The sequence below is a fragment of the Muntiacus reevesi genome, chromosome 2, assembly GCF_963930625.1.
Source record: "Muntiacus reevesi chromosome 2, mMunRee1.1, whole genome shotgun sequence".
Taxonomy (NCBI): Eukaryota; Metazoa; Chordata; class Mammalia; order Artiodactyla; family Cervidae; genus Muntiacus; species Muntiacus reevesi.
The window spans coordinates 58,314,518-58,336,757 of NC_089250.1; the positions used below are offsets into that span (position 1 = coordinate 58,314,518).

The following is a 22,240-nucleotide window of genomic DNA, read 5'->3' on the forward strand; positions in this document are numbered from 1 at the left end:
CCAAGCACTAATCTTTGCATCTGCTAGTTCACTTAAACCTCACAACCATCTTGGAGAGTGGGTGCTATCATTAACTCCCTTTTACAGATGAGTAAGCTGAGGCACAGGCAGGCAAAGTGACTTTCCCAAGGTCACACTAGTAAATAGCAGACTCAACTATAATAGCCTGCAGGCTGGTCAGGGCATGTTTGCAGATCTGGGCTGTAGGCTGCCACTGAGGCTTGTGGTATAGATGTCAAGTGGGAAGCTCTGTGGGGGGTAATAGGGACAGTTGGGGCAGCACAAACTTGGACAGGCCCATGTCCTACTTAAATCATGGAATCTCATAGGTCAGCGGGATCTTTGAGAATCCTTGGAAGGTCAAGTCCACCTTTATCCCCATTTTACTACTGGGGAAAACCAAGGGGAGAGGTGGGACTTGCCCAGGGGCCCCATGGCTCAAACCCCCTCTCTTCTTTTTAGGCTTCTCATGTGAATTTATGTCATAGACATCAAGAAGCCTAGAGGATGCTGCTGAGCTCCTGTGGTTCTAATCTGGAGGGCGGGTGGGCAGGGCTCTGTCTTGTAGGCAGAATACCTAGGTTCATCCTTCTTAGGGATGCCTGCCTGTCCCAGAGGAGGGCCACCCTGGACTGGGGAGCAGTCAACACTGGCCTACTCTGGCCCAAAGGCTTTCTCGGCAGCTGCACCTAGGTGGGAGCTGACCAGGGTGCTGAACCTGCATGGCCCCATCCTCTTACAGCCTGGCTGAGGGGAGAAAAAGAAGAGGGAGGGACGATTTTTTTGGGTCATATTTTCGTCACTCAGAGACCAACATGACTGTTATGGGTAATGTTTTATACACACGTTTTTGGCTAGGATTTCTTTGTGGTCTTTGTGGCAGAGGGAGGGTCACTCAACTGCTCTGGATACGCTTTTTCATCTGTTTAATGGGGAGAGTAGCTCCCATCCTACCAAAGTCAGAAGACTGGGGTAAGCATCATTTGGGGTCAGATGACAGGGCCCTGCACGGGGCCCAAGGCCATGTCTAGGTCAGTGATGCCTCTCAGGAGGTCACCCTGATAGGCTTTGTGGCCTGTTCCTTCCTCTGTGGGATAGGGGTTGGTCTGGGTGGTTTCAGGTGCGCCTAACCTGGGTGCTTGGGTGCTGTGGCTGTAGGTGGAAGTGCTCAGAAACATGAGATACACTTTGCAATAGGACTGACTTCAGAGTCCTGGGCCATCTTGGGAATTATGCAGCATTGTTCCTTTCTCGTATCAGTCCTGACTTGTTTTCCGGCTTCAGGAATGGATTTTGCCCATGCTTCTCCTCTGGACAAGATGTGGGATCTAGGTATAGCAGTTTTACTAAAAAGAGCACCAGTTTTAGAACCAGGCTGACTTGGGTCCTCATCACGGCTCTGTCACTCCTCAAGGAACAAACCCAGCACCACTTCAACTAGGCTGCTAACAATGTTTACCTCGGGAATAGCTAGGTGTACTACACGAGACTAGGAGTTTGGCACAGTGAGGGCATCAGATACAGTTATTCTCTTCATTGAATAGCAGCCCAAGGTTTCCTTCCTCTTGTTCATGAAGTGAAAGTCACTCAGTCATGTCTGACTCTTTGCAACCCCATGGACTGTGGCCCACCAGGCTCCTCTGTCCTTGGAATTTTCCAGGCCAAAATACTGGAGTGGGTAGCCGCTCCCTTCTCCAGGGGATCTTCCCAACCTAGGGATCGAATCCAGGTCTCTTGCATTGCAGGTGAATTCTTTACCATCTGAGCCACCAGGGAAGCCCTCTTGTCCATGAACCTCCAGTCTTATTTACCCATATGGCTTCAGTAATGATAGTTGGTACCCACGGGGCTCCTGCTATCTGTCTGTAAGACACATTATTTGGTTGGGTCCTGCAGCAATCCTGAAGGTAGATGTGAATCTCATTTTGCAGATAAAGTTACACACCAGCAAAGGGAGAGCTGGGAGTCATAACTACTCCTGCTTGATTCCAAGAACCCTGCTTGCCTTCTTGAGCAAATTACTGAAACTTTCCAAACCCTCTTTTTCTGTCCTGGAAAAAATGGGGATAGTATTTCCTTATATTAGATATGATATATGCTATTTTACAAGGGTACATCCATATTTAAAAACATATGAAACAAACACACTGAGTGGTATGGGAGAAAGGAATGGAGAGGTTACAGGGGGTAAAACAGAAAACAGTTAAAATGAGGAGGTTCTTGCATTAGTCACAGTAAGTCATCAACCAAGACTGACGATTCTTTTCACCTGCTACCCGGGTAAACAGAGAAGATATAAGGTTTGTACACTAGAGAGCTTCAGACTTTAAAGTGCACACAAACCACTTGGACAACTTGATAAAGTGCAGATTCTCATTTAATAGGCCTGGGTGGGGCCCGAGAGTCCGCATTTCTAACAAGTTTCTAGGTGATGCTGCTGGTTTGAGTAGCAAGGATGTGTATAGCCTTCCCTTCGCTTCTCAGGAATTCTCAAACTGGTCTGTCAGATGACTCACCTGAGGAACTTATAAAAAAATGGACTTAAGGGCCCTTCCCTAGTGATTTGGATCCAGGTCTGGGTTGGGGACCAAGATGTACTGTGTCCTTCAAGCATTTCAGGAGAGACTGAGAGGCTTGGGCAAGCTGGAGAAGCCTGGCTGTGGTGCTCATCTCTATCAAGGCCCATGCTATAAGGATGTTAATACACAGGAGACTGGCTTGTCAGACCTCTGTCCCAAACGTGCCTTCCTGGGACAAGCAGGAAAAGGGGGAAAAGACCAATTACCAGGCTCCTTTGCAGCTATGGTTTAAGAGTTGATGTAGGTTCCAGCTATCAGATGCAGGCAGCCAAGCCTTGCACTTGGAACTGAGGTGAGAGGAAGTTGGGGGGGGGGGGTGGCCAAGGTGGCAGCACAAGGGGCACAGATCCAGGCAGTTGCTGTGTGGCTCTGGAGTTTCCTGATCCCCAGATCAAGACAATGATGATGTGATCTTGCTGCTGCCTTCATTCAAACCTTCTTGTTTCAAAAAGCTAAAGTAGTTTCTGTTTCCTGCAGCCCTCCCTGTCTCTCCTCTTTCAGAACCCTGTCACACAACACTCACCTTATGTGGCTAGTATGGAACCTGGCCTTTCCCACGGTCATCCAAAGTCTGAGGCTGGGCCTTCCACTTTGTACCTGCCACCTAGCCCTGCCACTAGTGGGGCAAACCTCATGTTCAAACCCCATGTCACTGCTGCTCTCTGCACCCTAGTATCCTTGGTCACCTGGGTCTTGCACTCCTCTATAGCCACCATCCTCACTGCCTGCCACTCCTACTTGTGACCTGCCCTCTGGGTGAGGCTCAGGGCTCGGCAGAGCTGGAGACTTAGGGTATCCCAAGGACAAATAGGGGCTGGGGGCTTGGATGCCCACTCTTGAATCTCTCTTTTGGTGCAAAAAGTCAACAGCACAAAAGCACTTACTTAAGAATGTAAGTTTTATATCAGACAAAGCTGAGGATATGCATGTGAGGGATCTTTCATCTCCTTGGTGGTGGGACCTGTCTCACTGGAACTGCCCAAAGTAGACAAGATTACAAGGTGACAGACAGTAACTGCTCCACAGACTCTAATTTTTCTTCTGTGAAGAGGCAAGGATCAGTAATAGAATGTCATTAATGAGTAGAAAGGGAAACTAGGAAGGAATCTGGATTTCAAAGAATGAGGTTGTTATAGGGCTTGCTACCCGATTTCTAACTGCATGTCAACAGGTACTAGCCATCCAGCACAGGAATATAAAATCTGTTTTGAACAAAATACCTGCTTGGAGTCAGGGTCTTGAGACCAGTGACTTCACCATGGAGGCTGACAGCTCACGATGAGCAGACAAATGCAATGCAATGAAAAACACATCCAGCTCTAAGAATCAGGAAAGACACAAGGCAAGGAAGAGGAATTGGAGATGAGGAGACTGCCAGAAATGGTACATGTGGTCTATGTCACTTCAAAAGACAAACATTTAGAACTAGATGTTTATTTTCCTTGTAAGCCACTGGGTCAACACAAATATTTCAAAACAAGCAAAAGTGCTTGTTCCCAGGTCTCACAAGACCCGGAAAGGTCATGGTAACTTCCCTACAGACAGTACCTTTCTCCTAAATCACAGCCAGCCCTGAAACTTCCCCAAAAGTCAAACTTGAACTCCTCTGTGTCTCACCAGTCATCCCAAGGTGGCTATTACCAAAGCCACTGTCTTCGGTCTCTGTCTTGTTTGACCTAGGTCAGAATTCCTTTTTTTTTTTAAAATAGAGGACAAAACCACAATGAGATACCACTTTACACCCACTAGGATACCTATACACAAGAAGACTAACAAGTACTGGTGAGGAGATGGGAGGAACCAGGGCCCTCATACTCTAATGGGAATGTCAAATGGCATGATCACTTTGGGAAACAGTCTGGCAGTTCCTCAAAAATTAAACATAGAGTTACCATATAATCCCACAATTCCACTCCAAGAGAACGGAAAACATATGACCAAACAAAAACTTGTACATAAATGTTCATAGCAGCCTTATTCATAATAGCCAAGAAGTTGGAACAACCTGTCCATCAACTGATAAATGGATAAAGAAAATGTGGAATATTATTCAGCCATTAAAATAAATGAATTACTGATACACACTACAGCATGGATGGACCCTGCAAACGTTAACTGAAAGAAAGCAAACATGAAAGACCACATATTGTGTGATTCCACGAGTAAGAACTGTCCAGAATAGGCGTATCTTTAGAGACAGAAAACAGACGAGTGGTTACTTGGGGCTGGGAGAAGGGAATGGAGGGTGACTGTTAATGGGTATGAGGTTTCTTTTTGGGATGATGAAACGTGCAGAACTCAGATATGGTGATGGGTGCACAACACTGTGAATGTACTAAAAACACTGAATTGTACACTTTAAAAAACATGAACTTTATGCGTATGTGAACTGTATCTCAATAAAGCTGTTATTTTTAAAAAGGAAGAACAGGTTATTAAGTGCTGATATTTATTGTTAAGGCTCTAACACTTCTAGGTTCCACAAAACATACACCTGAATCACTCCCTCTGGCTGCTTGGTGGTTACTCATGGCTGGAAGGAGGGAAGTGGCCTAGATACACAACATGTATTGACAGTCTGACTTGGAAGTTCCTAAAGATCCCATTCACCTCCCCACACATTAACAACTAAGACACAGTCTGCATTCCTCAGTGTCCTTGATGCAAGGAGTCCCACTCAAAAAATGACTGATTCTACAGATGAATCACTGAAGTTTCTGTTTTCAGAAAACAGTATTATGCTTATGACTATCCTTTCCACTTTCACTATTAGAAAATCTAAGTGCTGAATTTATTGTTTCACTCTTGTCCTTCCCCTGAATCAGGGTCCTAAAAGTTATCTACTTCCCCTGCTTGTCTGATGTTCCTTTAAATGCCTCTTTTTATAATAAAGGAGCTTTTATAAGCAAATTGCCTCAAGTTCTTTTGGTAGAAGGTATGATCCAGCTTCCAAACATCTCACCCATTTGCTGGGTCTTGGGGAAGAGGTCTATTGATGACTGCATTTGCAGCTCTGCCTAACCTCTGGGTCTTTTTCCAGAGCAGAGCTGTTCTAAAAGCTTCACTAAATCACTGCTTGACATGTGGCCGGCCAGAAATGCCCAGGAAGCCCTAGCCTCCCCACCTACGCCCAGGTGGCATCTTGGATTGACCCTGGGCATATATGCCCGTCTAGTTTACTTGTAACCCACTCTTGGGAACAGCAGACAGGCACTTCCAGGCTGTATAGCACGTGAGCAGATGCCTTAGGAAGGCTCCGGTAGCCCCCTGCCCACAGATAAATACTATCTCCTAATTTAGAGAAAGGAATCCAAGGAGCTGAGAAATGAAAGGCACCACCCATGGCTGAAATCCTAGCGGTGGAGTGAAAGTGACTAGTGCCTTCATCTCTTGCCTCTGAGTCTGGTGCTCTAGGGTGCTCTTTCCACTCCAGCACAGGGGTTCATCACTGACCACATCTGTCAGGCCTCAGGCTGAAAAGGATCTGGAGAACACCAAAGGTCAGGGCACAGGACACAGGGCACAGGCTTCCAGAGGCTGGAGCTCCCTGGGGGTGGAATGCCTTCCTGGGTTGTTTCTCGTATCACCAACTCCTCCGTTCACCCTTCTCACACACTGGCTTCCAGAGGCCAGGCTCCCTGCTTGTCCCTAAGTCTAGCACTGTGCTGCTATGTTCATGTCGGGGCCTCACGGCGGGCGAGAGGCACAGAGGTGCAGACTCTGTAGGTAGGCACCACACAAAGCCTCGAACCTTCATTCTTTACCTTTTGCCCCAGTTACTAGGGATCATCATGCACAGAGGCCGACACCAGGCTGTTTTAGAGCAAGAAAGGCACCTTGGATTTCACAGGTGGGCACAATGGCCCTGGGAGGGGAAGGGACTTGCATAGCATCATTCAGTTAAGTTAGTGGCAAAAAAGAGATTAGCCTTCAGGTCTGCTCTGTTTATTCCTCTGTTTGTAGGCGGCCATTGCCCAGGTACAGACAGACCCAGAGGACAGGCTCAGACAAGCAGAACTGGAACGTCTTGCCCTTTTCAGAGTGATGTAGTCGTTCTGCAATGCGCCTGGCTTTGTGGAAGTCATCCCTGCGGCTTATGGGGGTTCCAGTCACTCATTTTCATCCATGCAGCCAGACCATCTTAGTGGTATCAGGAGCGAGAGCATTTCATGAAAGGAAGATGCCTAAGAGAGTCCTTTAGCCCCTTAAAGATTCAAACTCTCAAGTCTCATACATGGAAGGAGCTGTGCAGTAAAGAAGAGTTGGAGACCGGCAACATGATTTTTGTATTGACATTTGGTTCTTAATAATAACATCCAAAATGGGTTCTGTTCTTATAGCGATGCAGCTGGAACTGCATCAGGTCAAGGGCATATGTTGCCGGAGTCTCCCCTGGGAAGTGGAGAGGAGCTGGTGGTGAGACACAGACTGATTTCTCTTTGGGACCTATATGCAGCCAGGTGGAGAACTGCAGCAGGTGCCCTGGCTCTGGTAGGGGATGGGGAGGCAATCCCAGCCGGCCTGCAAACACATGGACAGAGTCCTCTGACCCCAGCCCACAAGAAAATGGGTGCTGGTGGGGCCCACGGTGGCAGCTCCAGGAGAGTGGAGGGAAGGCTGGGATGTTACATTCTTGAGGCCTTCACAGGTACATGTCATCGTAGCCCGGCGGGGGCAGATGGTCTGGGTTAGGTCTGGAATGGAAAGAGGGGCTGGTGAGTTGGGGTGATGAAGAGTCAGGGGCACACAGGCAGACAGGGTCCTGAATGGAGGGAGCCTGCCTCCAGAGTGATGTGGTGGTTTGTGGAGTTAAAGACCATGTGCTCTAGAGTTGGTCTGAATTCTGATTTTCCCACCTTGGACAAGTTCCTTCATCACTCAGGACCCTGATTTCTGCCTCTGTGAAATATCCACAAGTGTTGACATAAGAATCCACTGAGTTCCTGGCACATACAAGAAGTCCAGTAAATGTGAGTAGCAACCTCTCCTCTGAGTCCTCCTGGAGGGAAGCTGGGGAAGGGAGCCACTGAGGAATGGGAAGTTCATGGAAGGCTTCAAGGAGTACCAGGCAGGGCCTGGAGGAGGCTCCACTCTCTTGGCAGCAAGGCCTGGGACTCCTGGCAATTCTGCACTTGGTGTCAGATGCCTTTATCCCTGCAATGCTGAGCTGAGCCGCCATCAGGTCCTACCTCTCAGCATCCCCGAGTGAATACCTACCCAGACGGGCTGGTCCCAATGGGTCCAAAGGGGTCAAAGCGTGCTCCTGGGGGCACAGCGCCTGGAGGAAGCCGGTTTGGGAGTCCTGATGACGGGTCAATAAGTGCTCTTGGGAAGCCGGATCTCAGGGGATCCACAATCATGCCACCTCTCCGACACCTGAGGCAAGAAGGAATGAGAGGTAAGCAGATGTGGCAAGCAGCTGCTGGAGAAGAAGTGAAGGTGATGAGAAAGTAGGTAAAAATGATTGGGACATCAACTCTGGATGCGTGGATGGTTGCCTGAGTGCCAGCAGGAAGTGAGCAAGAGCAAGAACACAAAAAGCACACCTTTCTTGGCCATCATGGCCTGCACTTTCAGCTCTACAAGTTCCAGGACTCCACAACACTGAGATCCCTGCCATGTCCTGCAGCCAAGGAGGGGGGCGCGATTTGATCAAGAACATGTGCCAGAACTTGTCAAGGTGAATGCAGAACCAGAACAAGGCTCCTCCAGGCACAGCTTTAGGTCTAAGGGCTAATGGATTGAGACAATTTACAATCCAAGCTTTTATTTGGGGTTTTTCGTGGTTTCTTTGAAGGGTCTCTGGGCATTCTATGACTTGATTGTCCAAGTCCGACTCTTGACACTCATGGAGTTCTATGGATCTGACCTTATGGCTCAAACTAGGATGAATACGAAGGCGATGTTAGCCCAGACTTTGAGGTCAAAGTTTGTTTGAGCTTAACTTCAGCTCAAGAAAACTATTAAGTTAAAAAATTAAGTAAAGCTAAATTGTTCAAGCTTAACTTCAGACTCTTTCCCCACTGTCTAAAAATGAAACACTCAAGTTGGGGACACCCTTTGCAGCAGAGCTTAAAATCTAGAAGCATTGGGCAAAGACAGTGCAGTGCATAGCTGAGGCTATAACTCTGTTGAGGATTTCACAAGAACTACCCCAGGGTCTAATGGGGATCAGTGACCCTCCCTTATCAAGTGAGGTCATGACCTCTGAAAAGCCCTCAACTGACCTCAGGTCTGTAACCCACTTGTGTGTTTTTCAGTCTTCATCTGACAGACCCCCCTGGGGGTACTGTTCCACCAGGGAAAGCATGGCCAGAAAACAACAGAGGAACTGCCCACTGGGCTTGCTCAGTTGCTCCCCAACATTCAGAGCCCTCTTGCACTGCTCCAGGCACGGCAGAGCAGAACAGTGGCAGTGCTTCCTCAGCCACTCGGCAACAAATGCCTCCTTCACCCCAAAGGAAGACTGATGAAAAGTTCTAAAATTAGAAGATGAGCTGGGGCTGAAAGGCCACGAGACCAAGTCGTGCTGCTGCCACCTCCCCAGCAGTACTCACCCAAAGGGGTCTAGGTCCTCTCCCCCGACAGCAAACGGGCCCAGGGGATCACACCTGAAACAAACAAGGGACGATTACTGAAAGTCCCAGAGCAGCTTGGCGCCTGGGCTCCCAGAGGTCCAAAGCTGATGCCTGTGGGGACACACATGTACTCCCAGGCATGGAGGCAGCGGGAGTCCCTGCCTAAGACCCTAACAACAAGGGATATTTCAACATGGTCCTTGGCACAGACTAACACTGAAAATATTACAATCACAGTAACGTGAAAAGGGCTGGACACAAAGCTAGAAACATGGAGGATTCCTAATAATGTAGAAAGATAAAAATAAGAACAGTGGGAAACAGATACATTTTATTTTATTCAAACCTTTCTCAGGTTCCTAAAGTCTGTACAAAGAATCAAGAACATTTAGACCAGAAAAATACTATTCTAAAATCCCAAACCAAAAGCTCAAATTTAAAAGCTTCCAAGGGTGGAGTGAGATGGGTGCTCACATATAGCTAGAACTGTGTTTCTCAATCTTTTTCTCATTATGGCCTCCGCGTGAAATGTTAAAAGCATATACTGTACATCAGTTTATGCACTGGAAACCACTGGATAGCCACAGAATTTCTAAGGTTTTTTCCACCCCCCACCAAGAACCAATTTTTGCCCACACTGAGACTGCAGGAGCCAGAAGCATAAATTAGTGCATACTTTGTGGAAACCAAGTTTATACTAATACACACACACACACACACACACACACACACACAATGTAACTGCCTCTCAAAAGCTTTTTGTATCTTTACATCTCGTGGTCTGATAATTTTATGCCTAGGTATCCATCATCAGGGCTTCCATGTGGTTCAATGGTCAAGAATCTGCTGCCAATGTAGGAGGATGCGGAGGATCCCCTGGAGAAGGAAAGGGCAACCCACTCCAGTATTCTTGTCTGAGAAATCCCAGGACAGAGGAGCCTGGTGAGCTACAGGCCATGGGGTCACAAAAGAGTCACACATGACTTAGTGACTAAACAACAACAAATCATCTTAAAGAAATTCAAATATCATCATAAAGACTTTAACGAAGGGAACTGGATTGGTCACAAATGGGGACCAGTTAGGTAGATCATGGTAATGCAGCCATGGAAACAAATGTTCTTAGAATGTTTAAAATGTGTGTATGTGTGTGCATATAAATAAAACTAGAAAGAAGTATAACTGAAAATAAAAACAGTGACAATTATACCTGGGTGACATTTCTTCTTTATACTTTCCTACTTTTTCTATAAAGGATTTGGCTATGGATATAATGAAACAAAAAAGATCTGGTATTTGAAAAAGTGTGCTTTGGAATCTACTTGGAGCCCTGGCAAGCAATACAAACCTGACAGTTCTGGGGCATGGCAGACCTCAGAAAATAGTAATTAATAGTAATAATTACTAAATAATAATAGTAAAAATATAAATAGTAGTTAATCGAAGTTTACAGGTAAGAAGCCATTAATTAAAGAACTGGGAAGAAATCCAAAAGTAGGTGCTTCTCCAGTCAGTTCTACCAATGAGCTGGAAAAGACACTGTGATTAGGTGGACATGGTTTCCAAGGGAAGCAATTTTTTCTGATCGAGGTTATTGTTTCCAAGCCATGGTTCATGGAGCTGGCAGTCAAACTTTCTGGTGGCCTCCCAACAACTTGCCTCACTGGACAGACCACATGGTGCGGAGGGCAGGAAGCATTTTATCTGTCTCCTACAGAGCAGCAAACAGAACCAACTATAACAATGACCTGGAGAACAGAGCCTTGATGGCTCCTGAAACATGGAGCCATCTCTACTTTTCTCTCCTAGGCCACAGAGTGTGAGGAGGAGAGAAGAAATAAAGAACAACAGAGGTAAGAAAGGCAGTTGCCAGGCCCACCCGAACAACTTGGGTACTTCAAATGGTCATGGCATATCCCTTAGGGCTCATACTCAACCCAGTCTAACTGCAACACATGCACCCTTCTGTGAGCTCCTCATATACACAGATACACACCCAGAACCTATCATAAAATAGTCTCAGTCCCGAATGTGCTGAATGAGGCTCTCAGGATTAAAAAAAAGAAGTTAATTTTTGTACAGTCTCTAGAATCAAGTCCCTAAAACTTCATCTGTTAATCAACTGAAGGAGAGTGTGAGCATGCTAAGTCACCTCAGTCACATCTGACTCTTTGCTATAGCCTGCCAGGCTCCTCTGTCCTTGGGATTCTCCAGGCAGGAATACTGGAGTGGGTTGCATGCCCTCTTCTAGGGGTCTTCCCAACCCAGGGACTGAACCCACGTCTCTTACACTGGCAGGCAGGTTCTTAAAGCTGAGTTGCCTGGGAAGCCCCGAAGGAGAATGCTCGTACACTAAATGCTATAGGCACATCTGCCTGGCTGGGCCCACTAGACTGTCTAATGGGGTTTCAGGGTGATCCTGACCACACGTAATTTCCTCATTCTCTCCTTTGCTCTTAGATGAAAAACAACTTGGCTCTCTTGGGCAAACAAATCCTGCTGACGCCATTCTGGCTGAGGTGGTCTGGTGAACAGAAAAAACCTTGGGACTCTAGGTGGGGGGCTGCCTGGCTGGATGGCAGGCATCTGTCACAGAATCTTTGCACCTCAGTCTTTAAAAATGTAAAATCTAAGCAGTAACAGTCACAGGGTCTGCTGTGATGGTGAAACGTAGTATTGGACATGAACAGATTTGTTGACAGGAAAAGCCTGGAAGAATGGAATAACAGCAGCTGCCGATATTTACTGACAGCATGCTTAGTGTCAGGCACCATGCTAAATTTAGTTTTTAAAATTTAATTTTGTGAATAGGTAATGCCTTCACCAGGTTCAAAATTCAAGATAATACACAGACTGAATTCAAAATTCAAAGGCTACATAGATCCATAATCTTGTGCTGAATGTGTTTTGGAATTCAGAATTTTTCATATTTTAGAAATATGAGTATACCAAACATACTACTGTGTAGCACCCTGTAAACAAAACCCTAGTATTCCTGCAAAATGAATGAGAATTCACATAAAATGAATTCTATGCCACTTTAGGAGCTTCATGCCACTTCAGGTCACGTTTTGCTACCAAAAAAGGTTTGGTGCCAATCTTATGGGAAAAAAAAAAAAAAAGAAAACAACAACACTTTTTTTTCAGTGCTCTTTTGATTTCAGAGTTGTAGATAAAGGATTCTGGACCTGTACAAGTAAAAAAAAATTCTCCCTCTTAGTCCTGTCCTCCAGCCTACCAGGTCTTCCCATAGACAACTACTAACACCAGCTGCTTGTATGTCCTTCCAAAGATACTTTGCATATATGAGCAAATATGCATCTCCTCTACTTTTTAAACAGATAGATGTGCAGAGTTCTTTATATACATTACCTTATTTCATCTTTGTAATAGCCCTATGAGACCATATGACTTTTATACTTATTTTACAAATGAGGAAACTGATGCTCAAAGAAGCAAGTATTCTTACACAAGTCAGATAAGTGTAAGCAGCCAAGAATGAATTTACACCAGGTTTGCCCAACTTCAAAAGCCATGTTCCTTTAGTTGGTGTGTTGAGAACATTTACACTTTTTTTTCCATTTATTTTTATTAGTTGGAGGCTAAATACTTTATATTATTATACTGGATTTTGCCATACATTGACATGAATCAGCCATGGATTTACATGTGTTCCCCATCCTGAACCCCCTTCCCACCTCCCTCCCCATCCCTCTGGGTCATCCCAGTGCACCAGCCCCGAGCACTTGTCTCATGCACCCAACCTGGACTGGTGATCTGTTTCACACTTGATAATATACATGTTTCGATGCTGTTCTCTCAGATCATCCCACCCTCGCCTTCTCCCATAGAAGAGTCCAAAAGTCTGTTCTATACATCTGTGTCTCTTTTTCTGTCTTGCATGTAGGGTTATCATTACCATCTTTTTAAATTCCATATATATGCGTTAGTATACTGTATTGGTGTTTATCTTTCTGGCTTACTTCACTCTGTATAATGGGCTCCAGTTTCATCCATCTCATTAGAACTGATTCAAATGTATTCTTTTTAATGGCTGAATAATATTCCATTGTGTATATGTACCACAGCTTTCTTATCCATTCATCTGCTGATGGCCAGGATATGGACACCATTTACATTTAATGTGATATGTTTAGATTTAGGTTTGCCATTTTACCATTGCTTTTCCAATTGTTTGCTTTTTTCTTTCTTCTGTTTTCTCTCTTCATAATTCAACAGAAGGGATAAAGAGTGGAAACAGTGACAGACTTTATTTTCTTGGGCTCTAAAATCATTGCGGATGGTGACTGCAGTCATGAAATTAAAAGACACTTGCTCCTTGGAAGGAAAGCTATGAAAACCTAGACAGTGTATTAAAAAGCAGAGACAATACTTTACTCACAAAGATCCATAGAGTTAAAATTACGGTTTTTCCATTAGTCATGAACAGATGTGAGAGGTGGACCATAAAGGCTAAGCACCAAAGAATTTATGCTTGTGAATTGTGGTGTCCGAGAAGACTCTGGAGAACCCTTGAACTGCAAGGAGATCAAAACAGTCAATCTTAAAGGAAATCAACCCTGAATATTCACTGGAAGGACAGATACTGAAGTTGAAGCTCCAATACTTTGACTATCTGATGTGAAGAGTCGGCTCTTTGGAAAAAACTCTAATGCTGGGAAAGATTGAAGATGGGGACAGAGGATGAAATGGTTGGATGGCATCACTGATTCAATGCACAAGAGTTTGAGCAAACCCCAGGAGATAGTCGAGGACATAGGAGTCTGGCGGGGTGCAGTACATTGGGTTGCAAAGAGTTGGACACAACTTAGTGACTGAACAACAACAAATTAAACATATTCTAATTCTCTTGAATTAGAGAATGGCCTATTATAGTTATCTAAATATTGACCATTTTTATTGCTCTTCCTTTATTCCTGATGTTCTAAGTTTCTATTTGATTTCCCTTCCCTTCTGTCTGAAGAACTTTCATTAGCAATTTCTTCTGAGAAAATCTGTTGACTATGAATTCTCTTAGTATCTTTTACACTAAGAATATCTTAAAATCCTTCAGAAATAAGATGATGTATTTGTTGAATATAGAATTCTGGTTCTGACAATTCTTTTTTTCTCCATACTTTAAGAATAGTGATCAACTTATTTCTGGTTTTCTGATGAGAAATTCACAATCATTAAAATTCTTATTCCACTATAAGCAACACATGTTTTTCTCTAGTTGCTTTCATGACTTTTTTTTTTTTTTTCATTTTTAGCAATGTGATTATGTATGAGCATAGACTTCTTTGGGTTTATCCTGTTTAAGATTTGCTGAGATTTTAAAATCTGTATGTTTATGTCTTTTGCCAAATCTGAGAAGTTTTTAGCCACGATTTTCTTCAAGTATTTTTCCTATACTACACTCTTTCTTTTTTCCTTCCTTTCTTCTTCTCCTTCATGGTCCCAGTGTTTTTTATAATTATAATTGTATAATTTATAATCTTTTATAATTGTCCCAGGTTCCCGAAACTGTTTATTTTAAAATATTTTTTGTCTCTGTTGTTCAGATAGGATAATTTCTATTTATCTATTTCAAGTACTTAATATTTCCTCTGTTTTCTCTTATTCTGCTACTGATTCATCCAGAGAAGTTATTTTGATTATTGTATTTTTTCATTTCTAAAATTCCCATTTGGTTATTCTTTGTATCTTATTTCTAAGTTGAGATTTTCTACCACTCCATTTGTTTCAAGACTATTTGCCCTTACTTCTCTGAGCATTTTCTTAACAGTTGCTTTATCTGTCTGTCAGCTAATTATTCCAACATTTGTGTCACCTTGGAATACTGGCATATGTTTTGTCTTTTTGTGAGCTGAAATTTTCTTGATTCTTTGTATTCCCCCCAATTTTTAATATTTTATTATGAGGTTTCAGGAGAATCCTGATATTGTTGTCTTAACAGGCAATCAACCCGGCTGGGTTTGGGTTTCAAGCTCGGGTTTCAACGTCAGTTCTGTTTGAAAGCCTTTGTAGTGCAATCTAGTTCTGTACCACATATGTGCTACCCAGTGGTCAGTCTGAGACCTGGCAGTGGGCGATACTATAGTTCTGTTCCCAAAGTTTTTGGTGTGCTATTTAGAATCAGATCCACTTATGTACATTGTGCAGATAAGGCCTGGAGTCCACAAACTTTATAGAGCTGCTTTCTGAACTCTTCCATTTCTGATCTATCTCCTTGGTGGAGAAGGAAATGGCAACCCACTCCAGTATTCCTGCTTGGAGAATTCCATGGACAGAGGAGTCCCTGGGGTTGCAAAGAGTCGGACACGACTGAGTGACTAACAAATCTCCTTGGTACCTTCTAGGTCCTTGGGGCTTCTCTTTTGGTCCTCTGGCCAGAAAGCTGGGGCACTGCTTACTGTGCTCTGCCATGTACTTCCGCTGACAGTGCCTATGACCACATGCCTGTATCAAGTGGAGGGAGAACAAAGAGGATAAAAAGCAGCAGGGGTTCACTTCACACTCTTGAAACAACTCTTACTGGAAAGGAAGGGTCTTTTCCCTCAGTTTTAAGTGTTTTTGGACTGTCACATGCTGGGAATTTTTGGAGGAAAGGAAGAAAATACATGGGAGATTTTCTTCCCACTCTCCCTAAGCACTAGACCCCATTCTCAGTACTTTAGCCAGAATGGAGGACTCTCCCTCCTGGAGTGCTCTCTTTCCATGCCAAGATCTAATTCTTCGTTTTGGGCTTCCTTGAGTTCATACCAGAGGCCAATTCATTGGTATTTTGGCCTTTGGTCTTCTCTCCCAATGTACCTGCTACTATTTTTCAGCATCCTCAAATAACTGCTCCATGCATTCTGTATAGCTGCAATCAATGGGAAAGTCAGGATGGAATGTGCTTACTCCAGAACTAGAAGTTTCCAAACTTAGGCTTTTAACTGGTACACAATACCAATATGTCTGCTTTAAACACAGCTGCTGGTCTGCACTCATTGGTGACCACCAGGAGTGAACACAAAACTCTCCATCTGCACATCACACGTCTTTGGGAGCACTGGCTGTGTTACCTGAAGTAACACAGTAGTTACCTGAAGATTTCTCGACCCTGACCCCTGATTCGGTTTTCATGGCATTGTTTGAACCACCTAGGCCAGTTCTGTTCAAGTTGTTATGTGCACATGAATCGGAGGGTGAATCTTACTAAAATGCAGGTTTTAATTCAGAAGATCAGGAATGGGATCTGAGATGCTTCATTTTGTAGTTACCTGAAGATTTCTCGACCCTGACCCCTGATTCGGTTTTCATGGCATTGTTTGAACCACCTAGGCCAGTTCTGTTCAAGTTGTTATGTGCACATGAATCGGAGGGTGAATCTTACTAAAATGCAGGTTTTAATTCAGAAGATCAGGAATGGGATCTGAGATGCTTCATTTTGTAAAAGCTCCCATGTGATCTGACATTGCTGGTCTGGGGACCTCAAATGGCTAGGGTGTTTCCCAGTGAGGATACAAGTTCAGCTGGGGAATCATGGTGATCTAGGTTTTTGTACTTTGTCCTGCCAAATGTGGAAATTCAGGACTGGGAAATGCAGATGCTAACTGTAGACAAGAATGTGTGTACAAGTAGAGCACCAGCTATGTGTTCTGAGCAAGCAGGGCACCACACCTTTCCCTTTCCTAATCCCAAGGATATCCTATGAGTTCAAAGGTGAATGAGAGATTGAGAATGGTTGGAAAATACTGCATTTAGGCTGTGAACAATGATTTTTAAAAGAAAAATATGCATATTTCATACTAAAAAACAGTAAGAAAAATGTTGCCCATCATCCAACTCTATACACAATAATTATTTTTGCTATTTCTTTTTAGTCTTTTTATGAGCATATTTTTATATGCTTATATGAAAATTGTAAGTACAATTAGATCTGTTTTCCTCCATTTGTGTCCTACATTTCTTATGTTGTTTGTCCTTGCTATTAAAATTTTTAATGACCAAATAATATTCACTGAAGTGAAGAAAATCTTTAAAATTCTTCTAATGTAGGTATTGGTATTGCTTCTGGTGTGTAATTATAAATAATGCTGTAATTAGTAACTTTCATGTTCATGTTGTTTTTCCGTGTTAGAAAAAAGTAAACTGTTATCCTTCACCCATCTGACCAGTGTATGATGAAAACAGACAATCCATTTCTCTGGACAAGAGACAGAAAGCAGTTGTACTCAGAAGCTTCCACTATGCTTGATTCAGATGATTCAGAAGGTGAGATCTGGGTCCTTTAAGCTGACATTAGAGAGATTTAGACAATATTTTCAGGCTGAGCTGACACAGTAACTGCACAAGAATCCTCAGAACTCTAGGGAAGGGTAAATGTATTTTGCCTTTGGTAAAAATGGCCCCTTGTCAATCTTCCATACTTCTTAATCCCCCAGAATCTGTGAGTGTGGTAAGAAATCACTCTTACATTTATGTTTTATGGCACAGAGGACCTCAGAAATGGGGGATTATCTAGGTCAGCTCATCTAATCATACGGACCTTTAAAAGCAGAGAACTTTCTCTGCCTGTTGGCAGAAGAAAAGGTGGAAGGGAAGACTTGAAGCATGAGAAGAACCTGACACACTGCTGCTGGCTTTACATATGGAGGCAGCCACGTGAGGAGAAATGCAAGAAGTTTAAGGAGATGAGAGAGAGGCCTCCAGCCAACAGCCGGCAAGGAATGGGGTAACAAGAAACTGAATTTGGGTTCAGTTAAGCTTACAAATGTTATAAGAATGATGCCTTTCTAAATAATTTAAAAGAAAAAGGAGACTAACTCTAGCAATGAAAAGGATAGGCAAATGACATCAAAATAGAGGCAGTATGCTAATTAATACCACTGTGGAGGAAGGCAACTGGGCAATGTGTATCAAAATCTTTAAAAAGAGGTTTAGTCCTTCAGTTCAGTTGAGTTCAGTCATTCAGTTGTGTCTGACTCTTTGCAACCCCAAGGACTGCAGCACACCAGGCTTCCTTGGCCATCACCATCTCCCGGAATTTGCTCAAACTCATGTCCATCTAATTGGTGATGCCATCCAACCATCTCATCCTCTGTCATCCCCTTTGCCTCCTGCCTTCAGTCTTTCCTAGCATCAAGATCTTTTCAAATGAGTCAGTTTTTCACATCAGGTGGCCAAAGTATTGGAGTTTCAACTTCAGCATCTTTCCTTCCAATGAATATTCAGGACTGATTTCCTTTAGGATTGACTGGTTTGACCCCCTTGCAATCCAAGGGACTCTAAAGAGTCTTTTACAACACCACAGTTCAAAAGTATCAATTCTTCGGCGCTCAGCTTTCCTTATAGTCCAACTCTCACATCCATACGTGACTACTGGAAAAACCACAGCTTTGACTAGACAGACCTTTGTTGGCAAAGTGATGTCTCTGCTTTTTAATATGCTGTCTAGGTTGGTCATAGTTTTTCTTCCAAGGAGCAAGCATCTTTTTATTTCATGGCTGCAGTCACCATCTGCAGTGATTTTGGAGCTCAAAAAAATAAAGTCTGACACTGTTTCCATTGTTTCCCAATCTATTTGACATGAAGTGATGGGACCAGATGCCATGATCTTAGTTTTTTGAATGCTGAGCTTTAAGCCAACTTTTTCACGCTCCTCTTTCACTTTCATCAAGAGACTCTTTAGTTCTTTTTCACTTTCTGCCATAAGGGCGGTGTCATCTGCATATCTGAGGTTATTGATATTTCTTCCGGCAATTTTGAGTCCAGCTTGTACATGATCCAGCCCAGCATTTCTCATGAGGTACTCTGCATATAAGCTAAATAAACAAGGTGACAATATACAGCCTTGATGTACTCCTTTCACGATTTGGAACCAGTCTGCTATTCCATGTCCAGTTCTAACTGTTGCTTGTTGACCTGCATACAGATTTCTCAGGAGGCAGGTCAGGTGGTCTGGAATTTCCATCTCTTGAAGAATTTTCCACAGTTTGTTATAATCCACACAGTCGAAGGCTTTGGCATAGTTGATAAAGCAGAAGTAGATGTTTTTCTGGAATTCTCTTGCTTTTTCAATGATCCAACGGATGTTGGCAATTTGATCTGGTTCCTCTGCCTTTTCTAAATCCATCTTGAACATATGGAAGTTCAAGGTTCATGTACTGTTTGAAGCCTGGCTTGGAGAATTTTGAGCATTACTTGGCTAGCATGTGAAATGAGTGCAATTGTGTGGCAGGTTGAACATTCTTTGACATTGCCTTTCTTTGGGATGAAAACTGACCTTTTCCAGTCCTGAGGCCGCTGCTGAGTTTTACAAATTTGCTGGCATAATTGAGTGCAGCACTTTCAGAGAACCATGTTTTAGGATTTGAAATAGTTCAACCGGAATTCCATCACCTCCACTAGCTTTGTTCATAGTGATGTTTCCGAAGGCCCACTTGACATCACATTCCAGGATGTCTGGCTCTAGGTGAGTGATCACACCATTGTGGTTATCTTGGTTATGAAGATCTTTTTTGTATAGTTCTTCTGTGAATTCTGGGACTTTCCTGGTAGCTGAGATGGTAAAGCATCTGCCTACAACGCGGGAGACCCGGGTTTGATCCCTGGGTCGGGAAGATCCCCTGGAGAAGGGAATGGCAGCCCACTCCAGTACTCTTACCTGGAAAATCCCATGGATGGAGGAGCTGGGAGGCTACAGTCCATAGGGTTGCAAAGAGTTGGACATGACTGAGCGACTTCACTATAACTTTCTGTGTATTCTTGCCACCTCTTCTTAATATCTTCTGTTTCTGCTAGGTCCATACCATTTCTGTCTTTTATTGTGTCCATCTCTGAATAAAATAGATTTAAGGAACTAGATCTGATAAGACAGAGAGCCTGATGAACTATGGGCGGAGGTTCGTGACATTGTACAGGAGACAGTGATCAAGACCATCCCCATGGAAAAGAAATGCAAAAAGGCAAAATGGTTGTCTGAAAAGGTCTTACAAATAGCTGTGCAAAGAAGAGAAGCAAAAAGCAAAGGAGAAAAGGAAAGATATTCCCATTTGAATGCAGAGTTCCAAAGAATAGCCAAGAGAGATAAGAAAGCCTTCCTCAGTGATCAATGCAAAGAAATAGAGGAAAACAACAGAATGGGAAAGACTAGAGATCTCTTCAGGAAAATTAGAGATACCAAGGGAACATTTCACGCAAAGATGGGTTTGATAAAGGACAGAAATGGTATGGACCTAACAGAAGCAGAAGATATTAAGAGGAGGTGGCAAGAATACACAGAAGAACTGTACAAAAAAGATGTTCCGATGTAGTGGATGTGATGGAACTCCAGATGAGCTATTTCAAATCCTGAAAGATGATGCTGTGAAAGTGCTGCACTCAATATGCCAGCAAATTTGGAAAACTCAGCAGTGGCCACAGGACTGGAAAAGGTCAGTGTTCAGCCAAAGAATGCTCAAAGAAACGCAATGCCAAAGAATGCTCAAACTACGGTACAATTGCACTCATCTCACGTGCTAGTAAAGTAATGCTCAAAATTCTCCAAGTCAGGCTTCAGCAATATGTGAACCGTGAACTTCCAGATGTTCAAGCAGGTTTTAGAAAAGGCAGAGGAACCAGAGATCAAATTACCAACATCCACTGGATCATCGAAAAAGCAAGAGAGTTCCAGAAAAGCATCTATTTCTGCTTTATTGACTACGCCAAAGCCTTCAACTGTGAGGATCACAATAAACTGTGGAAAGTTCTGAAAGAGATAGGAATACCAGACCAACTGACCTGACTCTTGAGAAACCTGTATGCAGGTCAGGAAGCAACAGTTAGAACTGGACATGGAACAACAGACTAGTTCCAAATAGGAAAAGGAGTACGTCAAGGCTGTATATTGTCACCCTGCTTATTTAACTTATATGCAGAGTACATCATGAGAAATGCTGGGCTGGAAGAAGCACAAGCTGGAATCAAGACTGCCGGGAGAAATATCAATAACCTCAGATATGCAGATGACAACACCCTTATGGCAGAAAGTGAAGATGAACTAAAAGCCTCTTGATGAAAGTGAAAGAGGAGAGTGAAGAAGTTGGCTTAAAGCGCGACATTCAGCAAATTAAGATCATGGCATCTGGTCCCATCACTTCATGGCAAATAGATGGGGAGACAGTGGAAACAGTGGCTGACTTTATTTTTTTGAGCTCCAAAATCACTGCAGATGGTGACTGCAGCCATGAAATTAAAAGACGCTTACTCTTTGGAAAGAAAGTTATGACCAACCTAGACAGCATATTAAAAAGTAGAGACATTACTTTGTCAACAAAGGTCTGTCTAGTCAAGGCTATGGTTTTTCCAGTGGTTATGTATGGATTTGAGAGTTGGACTATAAAGAAAGCTAAGTGCTGAAGAATTGATGCTTTTGAACTGTGGTGTTGGAGAAGACTCTTAATAGTCCTTTGGACTGCAATGAGATCCAACCAGTTCATCCTAAAGGATCAGTCCTGGGTGTTCATTGGAAAGACTGATGTTGAAGCTGAAACTCCAATACTTTGGCCACCTCATGCAAAGAGTTGACTCATTGGAAAAGACCCTGATGCTTGGACGGATTGGGGGCAGGAGGCGAAGGGGATGACAGAGGATGAGATGGCTGGATGGCATCACCGACTCGATGGGCATGAGTTTGAGTAAACTCCGGGAGTTGGTGATGGACAGGGAGGCCTGGCGTGCTGCGATTCAGAGGGTTGCAAAGAGTTGGACACGACTGAGTGACTGAACTGAACTGCATAAAATGTTCCCTTGAAATCTTTAATTTTCTTGAAGAGATCTCTAGTCTTTCCCTATCTATTGTTTTCCTCTATTTCTTTGCACTGATCACTGAGGAAGGCTTTCTTAGGTCTCCTTGCTATTCTTTGGAACTCTGCATTCAGATGGGTGTATCTTTACTTTTCTCCTTTTGCTTCTCTTCTTTTCTCAGCTATTTGTAAGGCCTCCTCAAATAACCATTTTGCCTTTCTGCATTTCTTTTTCTTGGGGATGGTCTTGATTCCTGTCTCCTGTCCAATGCCATGAACCTCCGTCCATAGTTCTTCAGTCAGTTTGTCT

At 43.6% G+C, this 22,240-nt stretch overlaps 1 protein-coding gene across 1 annotated transcript in view; it reads right to left on the reverse strand.

The window, feature by feature from the left end:
- Positions 1-6,508: 6,508 nt before the first annotated feature.
- Positions 6,509-22,240, reverse strand: part of PSMF1 (proteasome inhibitor subunit 1) — a 40,773-nt gene continuing 25,041 nt past the window's right edge. Inside the window, exons 5-7 of the mRNA XM_065921762.1 lie at positions 9,137-9,190; positions 7,797-7,955; positions 6,509-7,273 (exon numbers count right to left, since the gene is read on the reverse strand). Of these exons, the coding sequence (XP_065777834.1) occupies positions 7,222-7,273; positions 7,797-7,955; positions 9,137-9,190 (265 nt within the window). The 3' untranslated portion in view covers positions 6,509-7,221. The remainder of the gene's footprint in view (positions 7,274-7,796; positions 7,956-9,136; positions 9,191-22,240) is intronic.